Source organism: Dama dama, chromosome 20 (genome assembly GCF_033118175.1).
Source record: "Dama dama isolate Ldn47 chromosome 20, ASM3311817v1, whole genome shotgun sequence".
Classification (NCBI taxonomy): Eukaryota; Metazoa; Chordata; class Mammalia; order Artiodactyla; family Cervidae; genus Dama; species Dama dama.
Genome location: NC_083700.1, coordinates 100488729 through 100511884, shown reverse-complemented (window position 1 = coordinate 100511884; position 23156 = coordinate 100488729). Strand labels below are relative to the sequence as shown.

General features: G+C 42.5%; 1 protein-coding gene across 5 annotated transcripts in view; it reads right to left on the bottom strand.

Moving 5' to 3' along the window:
* Positions 1-3223: 3223 nt before the first annotated feature.
* Positions 3224-23156, bottom strand: part of ZMYND12 (zinc finger MYND-type containing 12) — a 32035-nt gene continuing 12102 nt past the window's right edge. The window contains exons 3-9 of one of the 5 annotated variants that reach the window (XM_061122225.1): positions 22554-22725; positions 12007-12176; positions 9012-9134; positions 7289-7400; positions 7060-7158; positions 5681-5830; positions 3224-3629 (exon numbers count right to left, since the gene is read on the bottom strand). In XM_061122225.1, coding sequence (XP_060978208.1) covers positions 3508-3629; positions 5681-5830; positions 7060-7158; positions 7289-7400; positions 9012-9134; positions 12007-12176; positions 22554-22725 — 948 coding nt within the window. In that variant the 3' untranslated portion in view covers positions 3224-3507. Of the gene's footprint in view, positions 3630-5680; positions 5973-7059; positions 7159-7288; positions 7401-9011; positions 9135-12006; positions 12177-22553; positions 22726-23156 lie in introns of those variants that run through there. The other 4 variants (XM_061122222.1, XM_061122224.1, XM_061122227.1 and 1 more) reach the window with 4 other exon arrangements.

The following is a 23156-nucleotide window of genomic DNA, read 5'->3' as shown; positions in this document are numbered from 1 at the left end:
CCATCCTTTTCCAGCACACACAAAACAATTACAAATACATATTAACTATACTCTGGGCCATAACGAAAACTTCAAATAATTTCTTAAAGTAAAAATTGTACACAGAATATTTTATGATCTCAATAAAATTAAGCTGGAAAACAACAAAGAGGTAATTAAAGTCACCATCTTTTAGAAATTAAGAATCATCCTTCTACATGACTCATGAGTCATAAAAAATTAAGATCTATTTAGAGCAAATGATAATAAAAATACTTTTAATAATATGTGGGATCAATGAAAGCAGTATTTAGAGATAAATTTATAGCTTTAAATTCAAACCTTAGAAAAGCAGAAAGGCTGAAAATAAATTACTAGACATGATGCAAAAAAGCAGAACATTATGGGCCATCACCAAGAGGAAAATCAGTCAACAGGAACAATAAATTGAAGCAATAATTTTATTACTATGCTCAGTGGAGAGGATTCATGAAGAAGAATTCAGGTGTGGAAGGAACAGAAAACAGGGGGGAGGGGGAAAGAGGCCAGTGACTATAGTAAAGAAGAGAGTTGGAGTTTAATGTGATGGATGTTGAAGGACTTCTTTAGAACAAGGAAGTTCTAATATTTTCCTTTAACTTCTCTGCTGAAGAACTGTTCATCCTTCTCCTCACTCCCCCAAACTTCACTAAAGATCTCTTTGGAAGAGCTGGCTCATATTTGAAGTGAGAATCAAAAAGGAGTTGCGTCCCTAAAGAGATGAAAAAAACAACTACAAGACAAGATGTGGGAAGTGTGAGGGTAACTGAAGCTAAAAATGAAAGCAAGAGACAGGTAGAAAAGTAAGGCCTTTGGGACTTTGCAGTCTTTGAGAATCCTAAGTATACCCCAAGGGGATTTTACAGATCCAAAGGGGCAAGGTGTAGCCATCTGACTTATTTTTATTAATATTACATGTGTCTGAGTGAATTAATTTCAGTGAGGAATATAAAACTTTCTGATAGGTCTTTTTTTTTTTAGGGGTATCGTTAAATTTTTATTGAAGTATAGTTGTATAATATTGTGTTAATTTCAGACAAACAGCAAAGTGATTCATTTACACAACCATATGTAAGGGAAAATGAGCCATTTCAGATTGTGTTTATCACTTGGGGAGATGATACAATATACATCTAAAAATTAGGAAACAGAGTGTACGTAAGACTGATCTCTATTAGATATATTTTTATGTTTAGAAAAAATATCCAAAATGCTAGCTATGGCATCTCTCTATGAGGAGTTCTGGGTGGTTTCTATTTCTTCTTTATATATAACTGTCCGCCATAAGTATGAACACTCCGTAAGTATGTATTTTTTAAAAGTTATATTGAGGTAACATCTTTTTCTTTTTAAAAAGTTTTTTTAATTGGAGGATAATTTCTTTACAACATTGTGTTGGTTTCTGCCATACATCAACACGAATCAGCCATAGGTATACATGTGTCCCCTCCCTTTTAAATCTCCCTCCCATCTCCCACCCCCATTCCACCCATTAGAGCACCCTGTGACATACAGCAAATTCCCACTGTCTATCTATTTTACATATGCTAATGTATATATTTCCATGCTACTCTCTCAATTTGTCCCACCCTCTCCTTCCATCTCTGTGTCCATAAGTCTGTTCTCTGTGTCTGCATCTCTATTGCCCTACAAATCTCTAATTGCATCTCTATGGCCCTACATCTCTAATGCCCTACAAATAGGTTCATTGGTACCATTATTTTAGATTCCATAAATATGCATTAATATATCATATCTGTTTTTCTGACTTACTTCACTCTGTGTAACAAGCCCTAGGTTCTTTCTCCTCATTAGGACAGACTCAAATGTGTTCTTTTCTTATGGCTGAGTAATATTACATTGTATATATGTACCACAACTTCTTTATTCATCTTAAAGCAGACATCTAGGTTGTTTCCACATCCTAACTATTGTAAATAGTGCAGCAACAAACACTGGGGTACATGCATCTCTTTCAGTCATGGTTTTCTCAGAGTATACGACCAGTAGTGGGATTGTTGAGTCATATGGTGGTTCTATTCCTAATTTTTTAAGGAATCTCCATATTGTTCTCCATAGAGGCCGTATTGGTCCTTCATTTTTCTAATTTATTTTATTTTTGGCTGCCCTGAGTCTTCATTGCTGCACCTGGGCTTTCTCTAATTGCAGCGAGTGGGGGCTACTCTCTAGCTTCAGTGCGCAGTCTTCTCATTGCAGTGGCTTCTCTTGTTGCGGAACATGGTCTCTAAGGTGGACGGGCTCCGTAGTTGCAGCTCGAAAGCTCTAGAGTGCAGGTGCAGTAATTGTGACACACGGGCTTAGTTGGCCTACAGCATGGGGAATCTTCCCAGACTAGAGAGCAAACCACGGTCTGCTGCATTGCAAGGTGAATTCTTAACCACTGTGCCACCAGGTAAGTCCTTTTACAGGTCCTTGATTTGCATATCCTCTCCCTGGTTTAGATCTATCCAGAAAGCAAAGAGCTAATGGGCAGGCTGCTTGGCGAGTCTGGAGCAAAAATGTCTGCGCTAAATGACCAGAGTCCTCAATGGGACAAGTTGATACAGTCATGGCCACACCTGGGCCATCTTAGAATGTAGTGAGATTGAGTGTGTGGGGGCAGTGAGTGGGGGTCACAGAGCTAGTATGTGAGAAAGCTGGGATTTGAACCAGGCATGTCTGCTCCCGTGCCTGCCCTCTGTCCCCTACATCACAGGAGACCTTCCAGAGGACTTCTGCCCTAGACGGTAGAGATGACTCACATCCACTTCAAATAACTCTCTAAGGAAAGAGACACCAGCTTGGAAGGGTAACTTAGCCCATCCATACTGGAGCTCCTTGAAAGGTCCCAGGGGCCTTTTCTGCCCAAGACCTACAATTTATGTCTGCATTTTGCAATTTGCTTTCTATGTGTCACACATCCTCTTTGCTCCTCCATTCTTCCTTTACTGCCTGCTTTTCCATTACGTGGATCTTTCCTAGTGTGCCATTTTAATTTCTTTGTTGATTTTAACTGTTTTTAGAGTAATTTTCTTAGCGATTGCTCTAGGAATCATAATGGGCATTTTAATCACAATCTACCTCAAATTAATGCTAACTTAATTACAGCAGAATAGAGGAACTTTATTCCAATATAGCTCTAATCCCTACCCCTTTCTTTGGCAAAGAACTATGAAGCATGAATCACTGGGAGACCTCAGAGAAATAAGGTAAACTATTTGCAGTTTAATTACGAACACCTTGTTAGTGAACTGACAGCACATTATTCAAAGTCGTACAAAGTCATAATAAGCAAGAGTTTTACTGATCTCTGTGCCAAAAGCTCTACATTCCCCCAACATATGCTGTGTAACAATAAAAACACAGCTACAAGTGCAATCCCAGGGGAACGGGGTGGGTACTTCAGCAATTCATAGCACCTCAATGCCCCTGTGCAAGGCTGAAATACTTTAGATGCTCAGTCGTCCCTGATGCAGAGCTCATGGGTCACTAAGTAATGGGTTGAGCTTCCTTAACTGAGATGAGGTTTAGTAAACCCTGAATGGTGTCTTGTTCCTGGACACTGAGCTTCTGTTTTTTGGCTAGGTGGAGGGCTCTCAAGGCATATTCCTCTGCCTGAAAGAGAATTGCAGAGACAAAAGGAAATTGTCACAGAAAAGCATTATGTTGGAAGCCCCATCTCTGCTCAACCCCAGAAACATGGGCAGGACCCTTCAACTTCTCATACTACCCACTGAGCTCTTTGTGAAAACTTGTGAACACATGACCTAGGTCTTCATAGCTAGCGTCACGTGTGGGATGAGGGTGAGAGAGGTCAGGGAACAGGAAAACCTGGATGCTGAATTTCTGAGTTTATAGTGGACAAAGCCTCTTTTCTCCATTTCAGGGCCCTTTGAACCAACATTGAGAGGCATAGAGGTGAGAGGTGCCACAAGTAAATTGCCATCTGGGGAGTCCAGGTGGCCCAGAGTCTTGATTTGGACAGAAGTTTCACAGGACATCGTGAGACAGACTCTGGCTCATCTTTCCTTCCTTCCAACCTTCCCTTCTTTCCTCCCTCTCTGCCTTCCTTCCCCCTTTCCCTCCTTTCTTTCAATAAACATTTATTGAACGGCTACTGTGTTTCAGAGACTGTGACTATAGGCAGAAATTCCTAACCTTGTGAAATTTACTATATAGTAGGAGAGAGAGGCAATAAACAGGACAAATAAGTAGAATACGATGGTATCTTAAATAGTGATTCAAGCTAAGAGAAAAAACTAAAGCAGGCAGGGGGACAGAAAGTATTAGTGATGGCAATGCTCCTGCTGCTGCTGCTGCTAAGTCGCTTCAGTCGTGTCCGATGGGGGGTTGTCATTTCAGACAGAGGACAGGGAAGGCCTTATTCAAGAGCAGATAGCTGATTCCAGACCTGAAGGAAGCAAGTCACCAATCTGAGTAGAGAGAGGTGGCCTTTTCTTCTAAGAACCTCTTGTAGACCTAACATCCTTAAAATACCTTGGAGGAATGACTTCCTTCAGCAGAAAATGGGACCCTGAAATGCAGAGGTTTTGTCCACAGTAAACCTGGAAATGCAATGAAAATGCTTCTCTGTTCCCTGACCCTTCTCACCTCCATCCCATATAGGGTGGCTGTCCCTCCTTCATGCTCCCACAGTGCCCCAGGCTTTGCTCTCACACTCTGTTATAACCCACTGATGGGGAACTCCTCCAGGCCCTGGTATACAATAGGTGCTTAGTAAAAGTTTGCAGGCAAATGGAAAGAATGAAGGAAGGAATGGAGGAAGGGAACAGGGGAAGGACATCTTAACTTTCCCCATGTCACCTGCACAAAATTGCCTCCTCCAACCAACCCTCTCTCCTCTTTCCTCTTGCCTGCTTTGTTTTTCTTTGTAGAGCTTTTAAGGCTCTGAAATTATATTACACACTTATGTGTTCACTTGTTTATTGTGACTTCCCCTCCTCCAGAAGAACCTAAGTTCCTTGGAAATAGGCAACTTGGCTGGTGGTTCACCACTGTACCCTCAGTCTCTAGAACCATCCTTTGCAAATGGCAGAAGTTCAATAAATTATTGAATGAGTGGATCAGTCAATCAATAAATTAAGGAACCTGAGATTTGCCACTTACTCTAGAAGAAATTTGGCAAATAATGGATGCACTCTGTGCCTCAGTTCCTTACCTGTAAAGTGGGAATGATAAAAGACTTACTTTGTAAGGTTGATATGGGAATTACATGTGATACTTCATGTAAAGTACTTAGGCTAGTGACTGGCATGTAATAAGCACTCAAAAATGATTACCTTTGGAATTGTTTCTGCCAGGATCCCTCCAGCAACAGGGAACTCACTATCACTGTGTAGTCAGAGTGACTGCTCCATTTCCCCAAGAACTCTCCAGAGCCCTTCTGTCCTACAGGCCTCCCAGCACTGTCCCAGCCTCAGTTTACCTGTGCAACCCTAGGGTGGTCCCCTTGAGGGAAGAAGACAATCCTGTTTTCATTGTGCAGTTGGACTTAACACAGGGGAAATGTTGTGAGTGTCTGAACTTTTTTGGAGTGAGGGCTTACTCTGAGGACAAAAGCTAGTGCAGCTGGACAAAACAGCCGAAGCCAACCAGAGGAATTTCTCCCTCTGTTTTAGATTTGCTGCTTTTCTAGGGGAACTTGCCTTTGAAGAATTCATCATCAGGAAGTAAAGCATGAACAGAATTTTGAGAACAAAGATTGTTTTTTGGGGGGCTTTGTTAGATGTAGATTCTCGAACGTTCAAGATTGAAGTCAGGATCTGAATAGCTTCTGCTTCCTGGGCTTCATCTGCAATGGAAAGAAAGGGAGAAAAGAGGAAACAGGCCCTGGGGCAGCTGCGTCTACCCTCAGGGATAAGCACTGAGCAGTTAGGGCACCCGGCCTTCAGGCAGTTTGCCAGCTTTGTCCAACGTGCCATCATCAGAGTAAACTGAAAGAAAAAAAAAGTTCATTCTTACAGGTCCCTGAGTTGCTTAGCTTGCTTTCTTTCAGAGTCCTAGATTTCTCAGGCCCCCGATACAGGGAATTTGTCCTGGTATGATTCCTTGAGTCCAACTCAGGTTTCATTCTATAGCAAGAGGAGGGAGACAGGCTTCTGGTAGTCACAGAATTTTAATTCTTCTTCCCCAAATCCAAAGATGCTTAAGCAAAAGCCTTTCCACTTTCCCCATGTGAGGCTAAGCTAAGAGAAAAAGACAGAAAAGACATACATTGTAATGTTAAAGTTGACGCTCTTTGGATAGCTATGATTTTCAAGTTTTATGCTTTAACATGAACCACTTTTATAATGAGAGAAAAGTCAATAAAGTTATGAATTTTTCTAAGCTTAGCTCAAAACTTCTCCAAGAAGTCTTCCTTTTTCAAAACCATCCAACTGTCCTCATTTCTTCATTCTGGGACTCACCTTGTAACATAATTTGTACTTGTTGAAGTTATCTTCTCTTTCACATAGTTCCTGTCTCACTACACTGTTTGTCTCTTTTGAGCAGAAACTAGATCCTGCATCAATTTTTATGATCTCAGAAGGAATGGTGCTGTATTCAGTCCTCAGCTCTTTGCTGAGCTAAGGATACAGAGATGACTCAGAATCCACCATGAGAAGAATCATGCTGCTGAGAAGCTCACGGTCCAGTAAACGAAGGGGATGAGACTCCAGGACAAATGAGCAATGGGACTTCCATGTGGACACTCATGTGTCCCGGGAGGATAACACATAAAAAATGGATGCTGTGCAAAAATCTCAGGGGGTTCTAGCCGGGTTTTCTTTCCTTCCAAATCTGTCCCTCATTAACCCCACTGGAAAGACTGTGTGTGATGCTGCGGTGCAGTGCTGGGTTAAGTCACTTAAGTTATATCTGACCCTGTGCGACCCCATGGACTGTAGACCACCAGGCTCCGCTGTCCATGGGATTCTCCAGGCAAGAATACTGGAGTGGGTTGCCACACCCTCCTCCGGGGGCTCTTCCTGACTCAGGAATCAAACCCACCTCTCCTGAATTGGCAGACAGGTCCCTTACCATTAGTGTCACCTGGGAAGCCCATGGGTGATGCTAGGGACCTGAATTTTTCACAACACTGGCCAAATCTCTTTGATTCCTCTGTCTCAGTTTGCCCATCTGCAAAATAGGGAAGATGACATGGATGCGCCCCAAGACAGGGTCAGCTGTTCTCCCTCTGAGGGGCAAAGTCTATGGATCAGAAGAAATGAAGCCACTGCTCTGTTTCCCAGGAAGAATTGCCACTTACCCAAGCCAGTGTCAGTCTCAAATCTTTTGCCCAGTAGATCTATTTGTTGGATGCGAGCCTGTGAGAGGACTTGATAGTGATCGTTCAAATATTTGTTCCAGATCTCAGAGACCTGTTGGGAAAGGAGATGGTAATCAGACAAGCAGGCTGGACTTTAGCCATTGGACCAGCCATTTGAGAGGGCGGAACCTCTGGCCAGGCTTTCTGACCATCTACAGACTCCCCATTTCATTGTGCCTGGAGGCAGGGGGAGCCCTAGGAGCCTGGAGGTGCTTGCCCAAGGTAAGTGTGACAAACGCTGGACTGCAAAGGGCACGTGGTAGGCTGATCTGGGGACAGCCCTGGTGGGGTCTAATTATAATAGCTGCCATGTATGTACGAATGAATACCGAGAGGAGAAAGAGGATGGGATGAATTGGGAGATTAGGATTGACATATATACACTACTATGGTGGTTCGCCTGAGCACGCACTCACACATGTATAAAATAGATGACTAATGAGAACCTACTATATAGCAGAAGGAATTCTACGCAGTGCTCTGTGGTGACCTAAATGGGCAAGAAATCCAAAAAGAGGGGATATATGTATACATATAGCTGATTCACCTTGCTGTATAGCAAAAACGAACACAATATTGTAAACCAACTATACTCCAATAAAAACTAATTTACAAAATAAGGTTTAAATATATTCTTAAATAAAAATGACTGCCGTATGTTGAGCACATACAACTTCTTTTATATCCTCCCAACATCCCAACTGAAGTCTTATTCTTATTACTCCCAATTCACAGATAATTAAACTGAGGCTCAGAAAAGTTAAGATCACACTTGACTCAGTAAGAGCTGCTATGTGGCACAGCCAAGCTTTAAATTCAAGTCTGCCTGATTCCAGAGCTTATTTTTTTTTTTCAGCTACATCACAATGCCTCGTCCTCAGAAGTGGGTCTAAAATATGAAAAAACAGTCACTGCATGAGAGCCTATACCACATGCAAAAATGGTTATTTGCTAAGTAAAATGTATATGAACATAACCAACATTTTAATATATTAGAAACAGTTTAAAATCTTTCACAGGTTAAGATGGACATTTTAAAGTACTTTCATGTTCTTTGATCCCTTCACAGGACCTTTCCACAATCAATTTTGCTTAAAAATCTAATCTCCTCCTCTATCCCACACTTCAACATGACCACCTTAGCTTGCTGCTAGGGATATGACAGAGCATGTATGTGTGTATATTAGTTGATCAGTCGTGTCTGACTCTTTGCGACCCCACGGACTGTAGCCTGCCAGGCTTCTCTCTCTATAGGATTATCCAGGAAAGAATCCTGGAGTGGATTGCCATTCCCTTCTCTGGAAGATCTTCCCGACCCAGGGATCAAGCCCTGGTCTCCTGCACTGCAGGCAGATTCTTTACCGTTTGAGCTACAGGGAAGTCCTATGACAGAGTATATGGAAGTCTGTTTGGAGGGGTTTGGTTCTTACTGACCCATAATTTGTTATTTGCTAACTGCTCTATTGATGCTAAGGACTAAACTATTCTGGTAGAGAAGAAACAGAAAGAAAGAGAAGTGGAATATGTCATGTTATTAAGGTATGTGACCTTGGGCCAGTCACTTCATTCTGTCTGTGTCTCGAATTTCTCATGAATGGTCTGACACCAGGTTCAAGATATAAGGCCTAAGTATCAAGGCTCAGCTCCCGTATTCCCAACTCACTTTGGTGTACAATGTGTCTGCCAGGTCCAACTTTTTAAGGCCATTGAAGATGTTGGCCAGGTGGAAGTAGCCACCTGAGGCTCTGATGTGCTCTGTTCCAAATGCACAACTGGCAAAATAAATCTAGAAGGAAGAGAGAGAGTGCTTGAGTTTTCTTTGTAAATCATGTGTCTAATAAAGGACATGTATCCAGAGTCTATAAAGAATTTTTACAATGCTTCATTTAAAAATGGGCAAAGGATCTGAACAGACAAGTCACCAAAAAGATACACCAATGACTAATAAGTACATGAAATAATGCTCAGTATGATTAATCACTGAGGAAATGGAAAATCGAACCCACAATGAGCTACGTCTTTAAACACACACAGTAACGACTCTAAGACAGAAAATAACACATATTGACAAAGATATGGCAAAAATGGAACCCTCTTGTCCACTGCTGGTGGGAACATAAAATGATGCAGCCTCTGTGGAAAACAGCTTGCCAGTCCTCAAAAAATTAAACATAGTTTAATCACATGACCCAGCAATTCTATCCTTAGGCATATACCCAAGAGAAATAAAAACATTCCCTGACAGCTCAGTTGGTAAAGATTCCGCCTGCAATGCAGGAGACCCCAGTTTGATTCCTGGGTTGAGAGATCCACTGGAGAAGGGATAGGCTACCCTCTCCAGTATTCTTGGGCTTCCCTTGTGGCTCAGCTGGTAAAGAATTCACCTGCAATGCGGGAGACCTGGGCTTGATCCCTGGGTTGGGAAGATCCCCTGGAGAAGGGAAAGGTTACCCACTCCAGTATTTTGGCCTGGAGAATTCCAGGGACTGTATAGTCCATGCGGTTGCAAAGAGTCAGACATGACTGAGAGACTTTCACTTCGACTTCCTTCACACAAAGACTTATATACAAATGTTCATAAACAGTATTATTTATAACAGGCAAAAGATGGAACAACCCCAATGTCCATCAACTGGTGAAGGGTAACTGTGGTATATCTAGGTGGCAGTCAACTATAAGACATATGAAGTATTGATGTGTACACAACAACATGGGTGAGACTCAAAATAATTATGCTAAGTGAAAGAAGTTAGATGCAAAAGATCACATATCATTGTTTATATTAAATGTGTAAATTAAAAGGTAAATCTAGAGGGACAGGAAGTGGCATGAGAAATGGTTGCAAATGGATATGAGGGCTCTCTTTAGGGTGAACACTGGATTATGTTGGTGGTTACAGAACTCTGTAAGCTTACTGAGAAATCATTGAATTGTGCCTTTAACTGTACATACCATTGAATTTTATGGTATGTATCAATAATTTGGGCTTTTTTTTTTTTAACTTAGGCTGAGGAATCTGAGCTTGATCTAATGCTAACTGTGTGGTCCAGCTCAAGACAGAATTTGCTTCTGCTTGATCTGTTGGAGGTTGTAGAGTATAGAGAGGAAACACAAATAAAGAAGTGCATGAGCCAAGCTCCTAGGTGGAAGTATATGGTACCCTCACAAGTATTTCCTGAGGACGGTTTAATAAAAGGTTTACCTCCAGAGACGTGGAAGGGGTAAGGAAGCAATGAGAGTTAGTGAAGCACTAGGGACTGTGCTATTGAGACTGTAACAGTAAGAGACTGGTACAGTCCAAACTCCGGAGAAAACCAGGGGAGAAAGCAGGGTTACCAGGGCCAGCAAGAGTGAGAGCTGCGGATGAAGGCTACCTGATGGGAGCTGTGGCTTCGAGGAGCACTTCCCCTGCCGGAAGTGTGCTGGTGCAGAAAGGTAGCAGAGAGAGTAAATACCTCAACCTCTGTCTCCTCAGAACCTCCTCTACCATGCCTCTCACTCCCCAAACGCAACTGAGGCCAGAGAGCAATGAAGTCCAGGTTCTACAGTCCATAAAGGCCAGCCTTCCAGGGCAGAGTAGAGCAAAGAATGGATCTGGGGTAAGGGGATATGGAGAATAACCAACGCAACAAGGTTTCTAGCAAATTTAGGGACACTGTGCAGCGGTAGGCAACCAGAGGGAAGGTTGCCCAATGGAGAGGCTCAAGAAAGGCTCAGCCTTCATTGAGACTGCAGTCTGACCCCAACCTCATCCAGATTTCAGACTCAGGAACTCCTCTCTGGTAATATTGTCCAATGTGCTGTTCTAAGTTGCTTCAGTCATGAACAACTCTTTGCGACCCCATGGACTGTAGTCCACCACGCTCCTCTGTCTATGGGATTCTCCAGGCAAGAACACTAGAGTGGCTTGCCATGCCCTCCTCCTGGGGATCTTCCTCACCCAGGGAGTGAATTCGTGTCTCTTACGTCTCCTGCATTGGCAGGTGGGTTCTTTACTACTAGTGCCACCTGGGAAGTCCCAATATGGTCCAATATTGAAATCCTAGTAGAAACCTTTGGAAGAACAGCTCAGTCATCACCCATATCATCTTGTCTAACAATGTACAGAGTTCTATAGTTTACAAATCACTTTCACACAACTCCAGGTCATTTAAATGTAATAACCACACTTTGAAGTAACGATGTTGATGTTACTTATAAAAATAATAGCCAAAGTACTGCACATGCCCTGCTGTCTTATTCATCTCTGCAATGACCCAGTGAGGCAGAGACTGGCTTATGGTTTCTGTCTTACAGGTAGGTGATGAATAACATGAAATAATTTATCCAAGTCTATGTGCCTGGTGAAAAGACACCACTAGAACGAGAAGGAAAGCCCATAAAGCATATTAATCAGGATGCTCTTCTGCCTCCCTTTATCATCCTTGGAGCAACTGAGGCTTGGGAAGTGATGTGATGTGGACAAGGATGTACAGACAAAAAGTGGAGAGTCCTGAACTCAGGTTGTTAGAATTGTGTTCTCGCTAATAGTCCACCAAACAAACAGCTGTAAACAGAAAGTTTCAGAGAAATGCTCAGTAAAAAGAAAACAGCAATAAACAACAACCAAACAGAGGTGTTCCCAGAAACATTCAGGTGTTGTAATGTAGCTTGTTTACATCATTGGCCAGATGATAGCGGGCTTCATCGTAGTTTTCCTTAGCCATGTAGAGAAGTCCCAGGTTCCGATGCAGTAAGGAGTGGATGGCATAACTACATTCGGTTGATTTGAGGACTGTCCACTGAGCTTGGGATAGATATTCCTCAGCCTGGACGACCCGGCCCAGACCTGCCCAAAAGAAATAAAGATTGCGATTCATATCCTGGCCGGAGAGCACAAGATGAAAGATTAGTCATCACTCATACACTCACTCATTGACTTAAATACTGATTGACACAAAAACCTGTACATGAATGTTTTTAGCAGCCTATTCATAATAGCCAAAATATAGAATTTAAATGTTCACCAACTGGTGAGTAAATATACAAAATATGGTCTTTCCATATTCGTGAGTGGCATATCATTCAGACACAAAAGGAATGAAGTACTGATACATATTACAACACAGATGAACCTTGCAAACATTGTATGAGTGAAAGAAGTCAGAGACAAAAAGCAATACATTGTACGATTCTGTTGATAAAAAATTTCTAGAATAGGTAAACCCATAGAGACAGAAAGTGGATTAGTAACTGGCCAGGGACTGTACTCCAATATTGTGGCCACCAGATGTGAAGAGCCACCTCATTGGAAAAGACCCTGATGCTGGGAAAGATTGAAGGCAGGAGGAGAAGGGGACAACAGAGGATAAGATGATTGGATGGCATCATCCACTCAATGGACGTGAGTGTGAGAAAACTCCAGGAGATAGCGAAGGACAGGGAAGCCTGGCATGCTGCAGTTCATGGGGTCGCAAAGAGTAGGACATGACTGAGCAACTGAACAGCAAAAACTGTGGGCTGTGGGCATGGGGACTGAGGTGTGACTGCCAATGGTATTGGGTTTCACTTTGGGGTAACAAAAATGTTCCCGAATTAGATGTGATAATAGTTGCACAATCTTGTGAACACACTAAAGCTACAGAATGGTACTTTAGAAGGGTGAATTTTACAGTACATGGACTATATCTCAATTTAAAAATATATGTATATTCATATTCAATACCTTCCATGTGCCTTGTGTGAAGTGATAGGAATTCAAAGATGAAATTTTACAGGGAATGAATGAGTGACATGGAAACAAGAATATTCATTGTTGTTGTTCAGTCGCTCAGTCGTGTCCGACTCTTTGTGACCCCATGGACTGCAGCATGCAAGGCTTCCCTGCCCCTCACCATCTCTCAGAGTTTGCTCAAACTCATGTCCATTGAGTCAGTGATGCCATCCAACCATCTTCTCCTCCTGCCTTCAGTCTTTCCCAGCATCAGGGTCTTTTCTAATGAGTCAGCTCTTCACATCAGGTGGCCAAAGTTTGGAAGCTTCAGCTTCAGCATCAGTCCTTCCAGTGAATATTCAGGACTGATTTCCTTAAGGATTGACTGGTTTGATCTCCTTACAGCCCAAGGGACTCTCAAGAGTCCTCTCCAACACCACATACAGTTCAAAAGCATCAATTCTTTGATGCTCAGCCTTCTTTATGGTCCAACTCTCACATTCATACATGATTACTGGAAAAACCATAGCTTTGACAAGATGGACCTTTGTTGGCAAAGTAATGTCTCTGCTTTTTAATATGCTGTCTATGTTGGTCATAGCTTTCCTTCCAAGGAGCAAGCATCTTCTAATTTGATGGCTGCAGTCACCATCTGCAGTGATTTTGGAGCCCAGGAAAATAAAGTCTTCCACTGTTTGCATTGTTTCCCTATGTATTTGCCATGAAGAGATGGGACCAGATGCCATGATCTTAATATTTTGAATATTGAGTTTTAAGCCAGCTTTTTCACTCTCCTCTTTCACCTTCCTCAAGAGGCTCTTTAGTTCTTCTTCGTTTTCAGTCATAAAGGTGATGTCATCTGCATATCTGAGGTTATTTCTCCCGGCAATCTTGACTCCAGCTTGTGCTTCATCCAGCCCGGCATTTCACATGATGTACTCTGCATATAAGTTAAATAAGCAGGGTGCCAATATACAGCCTTGATGTACTATTTTCCCAATTTGGAATCAGTGCATTGTTCCATGACCAGTTCTAACTGTTGCTTCTTGATCTGCATACAGGTTTCTTAGGAGGCAAGTAAGGTGGTCTGGTATTCCCATCTTTTTAAGAATTTTGCACAGCTTGTTCTGATCCACACAGTCAAAGGCTTTAGCATAAAGAAGCAGATGTTTTACTGGAATTCTCTTGCTTTTTCTATGATCCAATGGATGTTGGCAGTTTGATTTCTGGTTCCTCTGCCTTTTCTAAATCCAGCTTGAACATCTCGAAGTTCTCGTTCACGTAATGTTGAAGCCTAGCTTGGAGAATTGTGAGCATTACTTTGCTAGTTGTGAGATGAGTGCAATTTTTGTGGTAGTTTGAACATTCTTTGGCACTGCCTTTCTTTGGGGTTAGAATGAAAACTGACCTTTTCCAGTCCTGTGGCCACTGCTGAGTTTTCCAAATTTGCTGACATATTGAGTGCAGCACTTTAACAGCATCATTTTTTAGGATTTGAAATAGCTCAGCTGGAATTACATCACCACTATTAGCTTTGCTCATAGTGTAAATAAGTACACTAGTATATTTGTAATATATACTAGCATATTCATAATATACATAATATATTCCTAATGTAGTATAAATGCAATCATAGTAACATTATAAGGTTTTCAAGTAAAGCAGAGTTGTTGTTTAGTCACTAAGTTGTGTCTGACTCTTTTTCGACCCCATGGACTATAGCCCACCAGTCTCCTCGGTCCATGGAATTTCCCAGGCAAGAATACTGTAGTGGGTTGCCAATTCCTTCTCCAGAGGATCTTCCCAACCCAGGGATCAAACACGCATCTCTTGCATCTCCTGCATTGTCAAATGGATTCTTTACTACTGAGCCACGAGGGAAGTGTTTAATTCTGTGGATGGGGTAGAGAGGGACAATGGAGTGGAGAGAGGCGTGGTCAGTGCTTTGGACTGAATGTTTGTGTTCTTGAAATTCATATACTGGAGCCCTAATCCCCAGTGAGATGGTAATTGGAAGCGGAGCCTCTGGGAGTTAATTAGATTATGAGGGTAGAGCCCTCATAAATGGGATTAGTGCCCTTACAAGAAGAGACATGAGAGAGATGATCTTGCTTTTGGCCTTGTGAAGATACACCAAGAGAAGGCAGCTGTCAACAAGTTAGGAATTGGATTCTCACCAGATGCCAGCTCTTTTGGCACCTTGATCTTGAACTTGTAGCCTCCAGAACCGTGAGAAATAAATGTTTGTTTAAACCACCCCGTCTATGGTATTTTTTATACCAACCAAGCTAAGATAGAAAAGTCTGAGCTAGGCTTGGAAGATGAATATGTTTTCCAGATAGTTAAAGAAAAGAGGGCATCTCAGGCAGAATTAACACATATGCAAAGCCTAGAGATATGACGTAGTATGCTGTGTTTAGAGAATTATACATTAGTCTGTGAAGCCAGAGCACAAAGTATAAGGGATCAAGTGGCAAGAAATGAGAGTAAAGAGGTAGGCAGGGCACAGATCATGGAGGGCTTAGTAAGTCATGCCAAGGAGCTTGCTGCATGTGGATAAAAATTAGAGGATTTTCAGGAAGGGAGAAAGAACTGGATTTAGATTTAGAAGAATCCTCTGGAACTATGCAGAGGAGAGACCAGAGGGGAGGAAGAAGAGTAAAACACTCATCCAAAGACTTTTTAAACCATTCCAGCAAATACTTGAAGCTAGTACTAAGGCGGTGAATAAGGCTGGAGTAAATAAAAAAGACATTTAGGAGCTAGAATGGTTTTAGGTGGTTAACCATGTCACATGGTTAAGTGAAAGTCACCTTTATTTCTGATAGTCAGATATTCTTGACACCTAAACCTTTTTGTTTAGCTGTAAAGATATCTAACGGTTTCCTGCCTACCCGCTTGCCTCCTAGGGAGATTGTGAGAACTGAGCAGAAAACTACTCTGAGAGCATCTGCAGCACAGGAGGCATGACCTCACATGGAGTGAAGTATTCCATGTGCTGAAAGCTGCAGGAGAAATGGTATCAGGTATCAGAAATGGTAAAGGGTAGGGCGATGAGGACCCAGACCCCTCCAAAGTCAGCCTTCTGTTCTTGGCATTTCCTCCCAGGCATACTTCATACGTAAGCACTGATTTATTCTAGTTGTAATCATACATCACTGAATTACTGGAGGAGAGGTGAGGAAGAAGCAGTCAACAAGAAGCAGCAAGTAATTTTGCCTGAGTGATGCTTACACTAAAATGGGAAAATATTAGAATCGAGAAGCATTGGCCCAGGATCCTGGCTCATGTTAATTAAATAGGCAAGTCACATTTTCCAACTGGATTTTGTCTAGAAATTAAGGGCTTTAGACTGAGGCCTTCTCAAATTTAAAGAAGCAAATGACTCTTAGCTAAGATATTTGCGTGCGTACGTACTCAGTCATTAAGTCATGTCCAACTCTTTGGGACCCCATGGACTATAGCTTGCCAGGCTCCTCTGTCCATGGGACTTTCCAGGCAAGAATACTGGAGTGGCTTGCCATTTCCTCCTCCAGGGGATCTTCTCAGCCCAAGGATCGAACCTGCATCTCCTGCATGGCAGGCAGATTCTTCACTGAGCCACCTGGGAAGTCCAGCTAAGATGTTTAAGCTCAGGAAAAACCTGGTAGAGGGTATTGATATCTATTGAAAATTAAAATTTTTCAAGTCCAGGTCTCATTTATGGAGATATTGCTAGAAAAGGAAGGCCCCTAGACCAAGCTGAACCACATCTAAACAAGGATCAGTATCAAAGGAAAAAGTGTATGTGCGAGGAAAAAAAATGACAAGGCTGCAAATTCAGAGAGCAGGATATAATGAGGTGAGCAGATCAAGCTGTGACAAGCAGGTCGGAATTAAGACTGTGACTGGTGAGTGGGTGAGCTCAGGCATGCCCTCCTCCATACAGCGCTTACCTGGAGAGGTGCAGGGATAGAGTGGAGGTAACAGAGACATCAGGAAGGGAAACTATCCTACAGGGCAATTTGCAGATTATATGCAGTAGAGAGAGAAAAGATGGCCAGTTAAGGAACAGTGGTACTTGTCTCAAGGGGGAGACAGCAGGCTTACATTGGGTTGTGGCAGATTCGAGAGATATTATAGTGGAAGATTTTGCAGGACTTGGTGCTGAAAGTAAAGAAACCCAGAATAAAAGTCACAGATGATTCAAAGGTGTGACTGGGAATCGCCCAGGGGAAAAAAAAGGAATCAGCATTTAATGAGGGCCTACCTTACACTATGCCTTCCACTGGCCTTCCACCAGGTGAGGCCACCTGCATCTGTGATTACATCTGCAAACCCTACGAAAGAAATCGTATGCCTTCAATTAATCTAAGTGCATCAGATCTGTCCAGTCTCTACCAGTCTGCCAGATGCTCATTGCATGCTGCAGTCCTGACCTCAAGGAGTTTACAGTCCAGTGAAATCGTTACACAATAAAGAAACAAAAAGTGAAGTGCTAGGAAGGAAATGAACAGAACAGTTATCAAAAAAGGCAGGAAGAAACCTACTTCGGATGATTACGGGAGACATCTCTGAGAAGGTGGTGTTTAACCAGATGCCTGAAGGTTGAACAGAATCAGCCATGTAAGAGGGAGAAACAAGCATTCCAGGCAATGTGTGAGAGAGCCCTAAGGTAAGAAAAAGCTTGATGACTGGGTTCCCACAACTAGTGAGGAGATGAAATTTAAACTTAGGTTCTCCCAGTTCCAAAGTGCTGACTAGAGTGAGGGAAGGTGAGTAAAGTGGCTCCTCTTTGAAGTGTTACTGAAAATGTCATTTTCCAGTGGGTTAAAATTCCAAAGTTTTACTTTAAAAAAGAAAAAAAAGATGAATGCCTGTAATTTTTCCATTCCAGTCTGGACGAATCTCTAAGATGGGAGAGGAATGTGGGGGAGGGGGGGCATGTGATTTATTTAGACTTTCAAAAAGGTTGGTAAGGTTATAAATCAGTAACGGTGGGAGTTATAATGAAACCTTCCATCTAGACAGCACTTTCCTGCTTGCAAAGCACTTTCATGTTCATTACACACAAATTCATTTAATCCTCAAAACAGTCCTGTGAAGAGGACTCAGGCTCAACAAATGCTTACAGAGTTCCCATTTAGGTGTCAGGTCCTGTGAGAGGGTTTCAGAGTGCCTTCTCTACACTAAGTACTGTTCTTGATGTAAAGACACTATGTTGAGTAAGAATATACACAGTCCCAGGTCCCCCTGAACTTATGGTCTATCGCAGGAGAGGGACTTGAATTAAATAAGCTCATCACATGTTGTTCTTGTTTAATTACTAAGCCATGTCAGACTCTTTTGCAACCCCATACACTGTAGCCCGCCAGGTTTCTCTGTCCATGGGATTTCCCAGGCAACAAAAATGGAATGGGCCGCCATTTCCTTCTCCAGGGAATCTTTCCAACCCAGGGATCAACCTCGTATCTCCTGCATTGGCAGGCAGATTCTTTACCGCTGAGCCACCATGGAAGCCCCATCAACAAATGTATAATTATTATCAAGGTAAGTGCCCAGAAAAAAGAAAGATGTTTCTAATTGCATACACAAAAAAAGAGAATCAACTCAGTCTGGGAGCTTGGGAAAGGGTTGTAGATGGGAGTGGTGACTCAAGCTGAGCCTGAAGGATGAATAGGAGTTAGTCAGGTGAGGGGGAGGGGAGGAGAAGTGGGGAGAGTAGCTAGAGAAGAACCTTCGAGAACAAGGAAGCATCACAATGCCAATGAGAGAAGGTCAATGCAACTGAAAGGGAGAGAGAAGATGAGAGGTGAGGTAGAGAATTCATAAAGGCTGGACCAAGCATGGGCTAACAGGTTGCTTTGGGAACTTGGTCTTTATTTATTGGACTGACTTGGTCACATTTTGTTTAGAGACCAGATTAGAGGGAGGCCGGGGAAGACTGCAGAGGCCAGTTGGCAGGGAGTAATTCAGATGAGAGATGACAGGATTTAGGCTAGGGTGACTTTTCAAATATTCCATAGCGAGTCAGTGTCAGAGATAAACAGAGCCTAGGCTGTATTTCCTTGTTCAGCGGTCTTCCACTAGTCATGGAGGAGGGACAGGCCAGAATGGGGGGTCGGACCAAAGCAGGATAAAAAGGGTATTCTTGCAGCTAAGTGGCCTGGGATGAAGAATCAGAGTGCAAACCAGTGAGGGGGGGGGGGGTCCATGCAGAAGAGGCACCCCAGAATACGGAGTCAGAGCCCACAAAAGGAGAGGAGGGCATCTGCAAGGGGAAAGAATAGGATTAGAGATGGGAGGTTAACTCATACAGGGTAACAGATTAAATATATAAATACATCAGTGAAAATGAAAGCCGACATTCTCACTCTCAGAGAAGGGAACTACAAATATAGAATGGGAGAAAATGAGATTGAACCCTGTGGATTTAAATGTAGTTCTAGGGACCCAAGATCATATATAGATACAGATGTACAGAGAGATAAAGAGATTCAGTAATAATGTGCATATACATATACACATTCAGTTCAGTTCAGTTCAGTCGCTCAGTCGTGTCCAACTCTTTGCAACCCCATGAACCACAGCACACCAGGCCTCCCTGTCCATCACCAACTCCGAGAGTTTACCCAAACTCATGCCCATTGAGTCGGTGATGCCATCCAACCATCTCATCCTCTGTCATCCCCTTCTCCTCCTGCCTTCAATCTTTCCCAACATCAGGGTCTTTCCAATGAGTCAACTCTTCGAATGAGGTGGCCAAAGTATTGGAGTTTCAGCTGCAACATCAGTTCTTCCAATGAACACCCAGGACTGATCTCCTTTAGGATGGACTGGTTGGATATCCTTGCAGCCCAAGGGACTCTCAAGAGTCTTCTCCAACAGCACAGTTCAAAAGCATCAATTCATATACACATTATTATACACATATTTCCTAATTCTGTCCACTGAGAAGCCTGGGAATAGCCATACCTCACTAGCAATGAGTATGTCTAGTGCACAATTCATGGCTTCTAAATTCTATTTCCCACTAAAAGAAATCAGGGCTCCTTGCAGATAGGTTTCAGAAAGCAGGAAAAATGATCACAGAACAATGGGGAGGGAATTCCCTGGCAGTTCAGTGGTTCAGTGCTAATGCGGGACTTCTTGATGGCTCAGATGGTAAAGAATCTGCCTGCAATGCAGGAGACCCTGATTCAGTTCCTGGGTCAGGAAGATCCCCTGGAGAAAGGCATGGCAACCCACTCCAGTACTCTTGCCTGAAAAACCCTATGGATAAAAGAGCCGGGTGGGCTACAGTCCATGGGTTGCAAAGCATCAGACACTACTGAGCAACTAACACTTTCACTTTCACTTTTCAGTGCTAATGGATTCCATGCTTTCTCTGCAGAGGGCACAGGTTCTATCTTTGGTCAGGGAACTAAGATCCTGCAAGCCTCATAGCTAGACACACACAGACACACACAACCTCCCAAAAAACAAACAAGAAAGAAAGAAAGAGAACAGTGGGGATGTGTCAAGGAACACAGAAGCCAGTGTGATGGGCTGCCACTTGCCAAATCAAGGACAAAGATACTAATGGATTGTAACCCATTAAATAAAATAGGAAAACAAAGGTCTATCGTGATATAAATAAATATATTCACTGAAAGTTTGTTGAGGAATGGGATATTTATATAGTTTCAAATACCTCTCTATAACTTATTGATTGCAAAGAGAGGAAAGAGTAACTTTACAGAGAAGAAGCCTGACAGATACCACCTTAATAAAGTAACTTGAATATCATCAATAATGGAACAAACCAAAAACACATCCCACCTTCTAGGATGGGATGAGAAGAACACAGCATCACTTCTGTGATATTTCTGCCAAAGACACATCACCTGAGTTCAGTCATGAAGAAACATCAGAAAAACTCAAATTGAAGGACACTGTATAAAATAATTGGCCTTTAATCTTTAAAAGTGTCAACATGGTAAACATCAAGGAAAGCTTGAGAAACTATTCCACAATGAAGGAGACTAAAGAGCCAAGGCAACAAAATGAGACTGTGGTTCTGGGCTCTGTCCTTTTGCTATAAAAATGTGATTGAGACAATTGGAAAAAGCTGAATGGGGTCTGCTAGTAGACAATCGTCGATAATGATAACTGTGGTTAAGAAGGAGACATCTTTGTAGCATATGCACACTGAAGTAGTCAAGGCATAGGGCATCAGGTAAGCAGCTTACTCTCAGATAGCTTAGGGGGAAAGTCCTTTATAGTATTTCCAACAGTTTTACTTTTTAAAAAGTTTTTTTAAAAAAATAATGGCTGTTGAGATATACAAAGCAGTAGTACAGTATTGAAGGCAAAAGGAGAAGGGGGCAGCAGAGGATGAGATGGTTAGATAGCATCACCAACTCAGTGGACGTGAATCTGAGCAAACTCGGGGAGATAGCGGAAGACAGAGGAGCCTGGCATGCCACAGTCCATGAGATCACAAAGAGTCGGAAAGGACTTAGCAACTGAACAACAAAACAGTACCTAAAATGCTGTAGATGCTCAAAAATGTTCATTCCCCTCGAAAATGCTAATTCTCCTCTTGTAGAAACCACCATGTGTGCTGTCTGCTAAGTCTGTGCTCACTGCTCTCAGAACCGCCTCTCCCTGATATCAATAGGAGCAGGTTCCTAATTTTGTGTTTGAACTGTGTGACTCCAACACAAAGGTAGATACAGATGGATACCACACTCGAGCTGAGTCAACACAATTCTTTTTTTCAGGAATTTAACATTGGAAATCAGATGATAATTAGTTTCTATTACCCACGTTGAAACTGGAGGATGTGTAAATTCAATGTAAATTCAGCTACCTATGATATTTTGAGGTAGCTGTCTTCTGCAGTAAGCAGACGGTAGAAAAAGCTTGTCTGTAGAGATGGAAAATAAAGCAGAATGCAGAGAGAAACAGAGACAAGACCCAAGAGAGAGAAACAGCACTAGCCTTGGCTTCTTATAGCATTCAGAGTCTAGTATCTCACAAAGCCTCCCTTCCTTTAGGACACTCCAGCATCCTAATAAATTTCCTCCTTTTGCTAAGGCCAGCTAGCATGGATATGGGTTGGTTATAACTAAAAGTCCAAGACATCTCCTTCCCCACCTTGTACCAAACTTTACAGCAATCCTGTTCTTCCACAAAATGTGTCTAGGTGCCATTGCCAGAGATGGACATTTTGGCTATTAACAGGACCCAATATGTACTTACCTGGTGGCTCAGCAGTGAAGAATCTGCCTGCAATGCAGGAGATTGCCTGCAATGCAGAAGAGGTGGATTTGACCCCTGAGTTGGGAGGATCCTCTGGAAAAGGAAATGGCAACCCACTCCAGTATTCTTGCCTGGAATCCCATGGACACAGGAGACTACAGTTCTGTAGGGGGCTACAGTTCATTGGGTCGCAAGAGTTGGGCAGGACTTAGGTACTAAACCACCACCATCATGACTCAATGCAGCATTTCTTACTGGTTCCAGGGGGTCTTTGTCAGTTTCACTTACCAAGGCTGGCTTCGGCCAACAGCAAGTAAGCAGGCACCAGCTCAACTGAACTCAGGCCGTGCACATTCATGCGAAAGCGAAGAGAGTGCAAAGCTGCCGGGACAGCATCTTCATGTTTTCCTTCAAAGATGTATTTCTGGGCAACGGTGTAGCAGAGTTCAATCAAATGCTTCTGTGGAAGAAGAAATGAGGCTATCTGAGACATCTAAGGGTAAAAGGTAATGGTGGTTATAGGTACCCCTGGAGATAAGGGCAACACCTAACGACCTGGTCAAGAGCCCGGAGTGAGCCTGCCCACGTTGAGGTGGACTTGAGACCCAAAACAGGTGATCAGAAAGGAAAACTCTGGACTGTGAGTTCCTCAAGGTCCAGGGACAAGGATCTTTTCATCATAGGTCAGTACTTGGTATAAATGAGTGCTCAATATAAAATTATTAAATGAGTATTATTATGTTCTTAATAAAATTTTAGTTTAGCAAAACTGTAATGTTTCAGGAGAGTCTAAAACTTTCTGCCTTTCTGAGTTAATTTTGAGACAAATATATTTTTCCTTCTGGAATTATCCTGCTTAGTTAATATTAGAAATAACTTTGACTCTACATC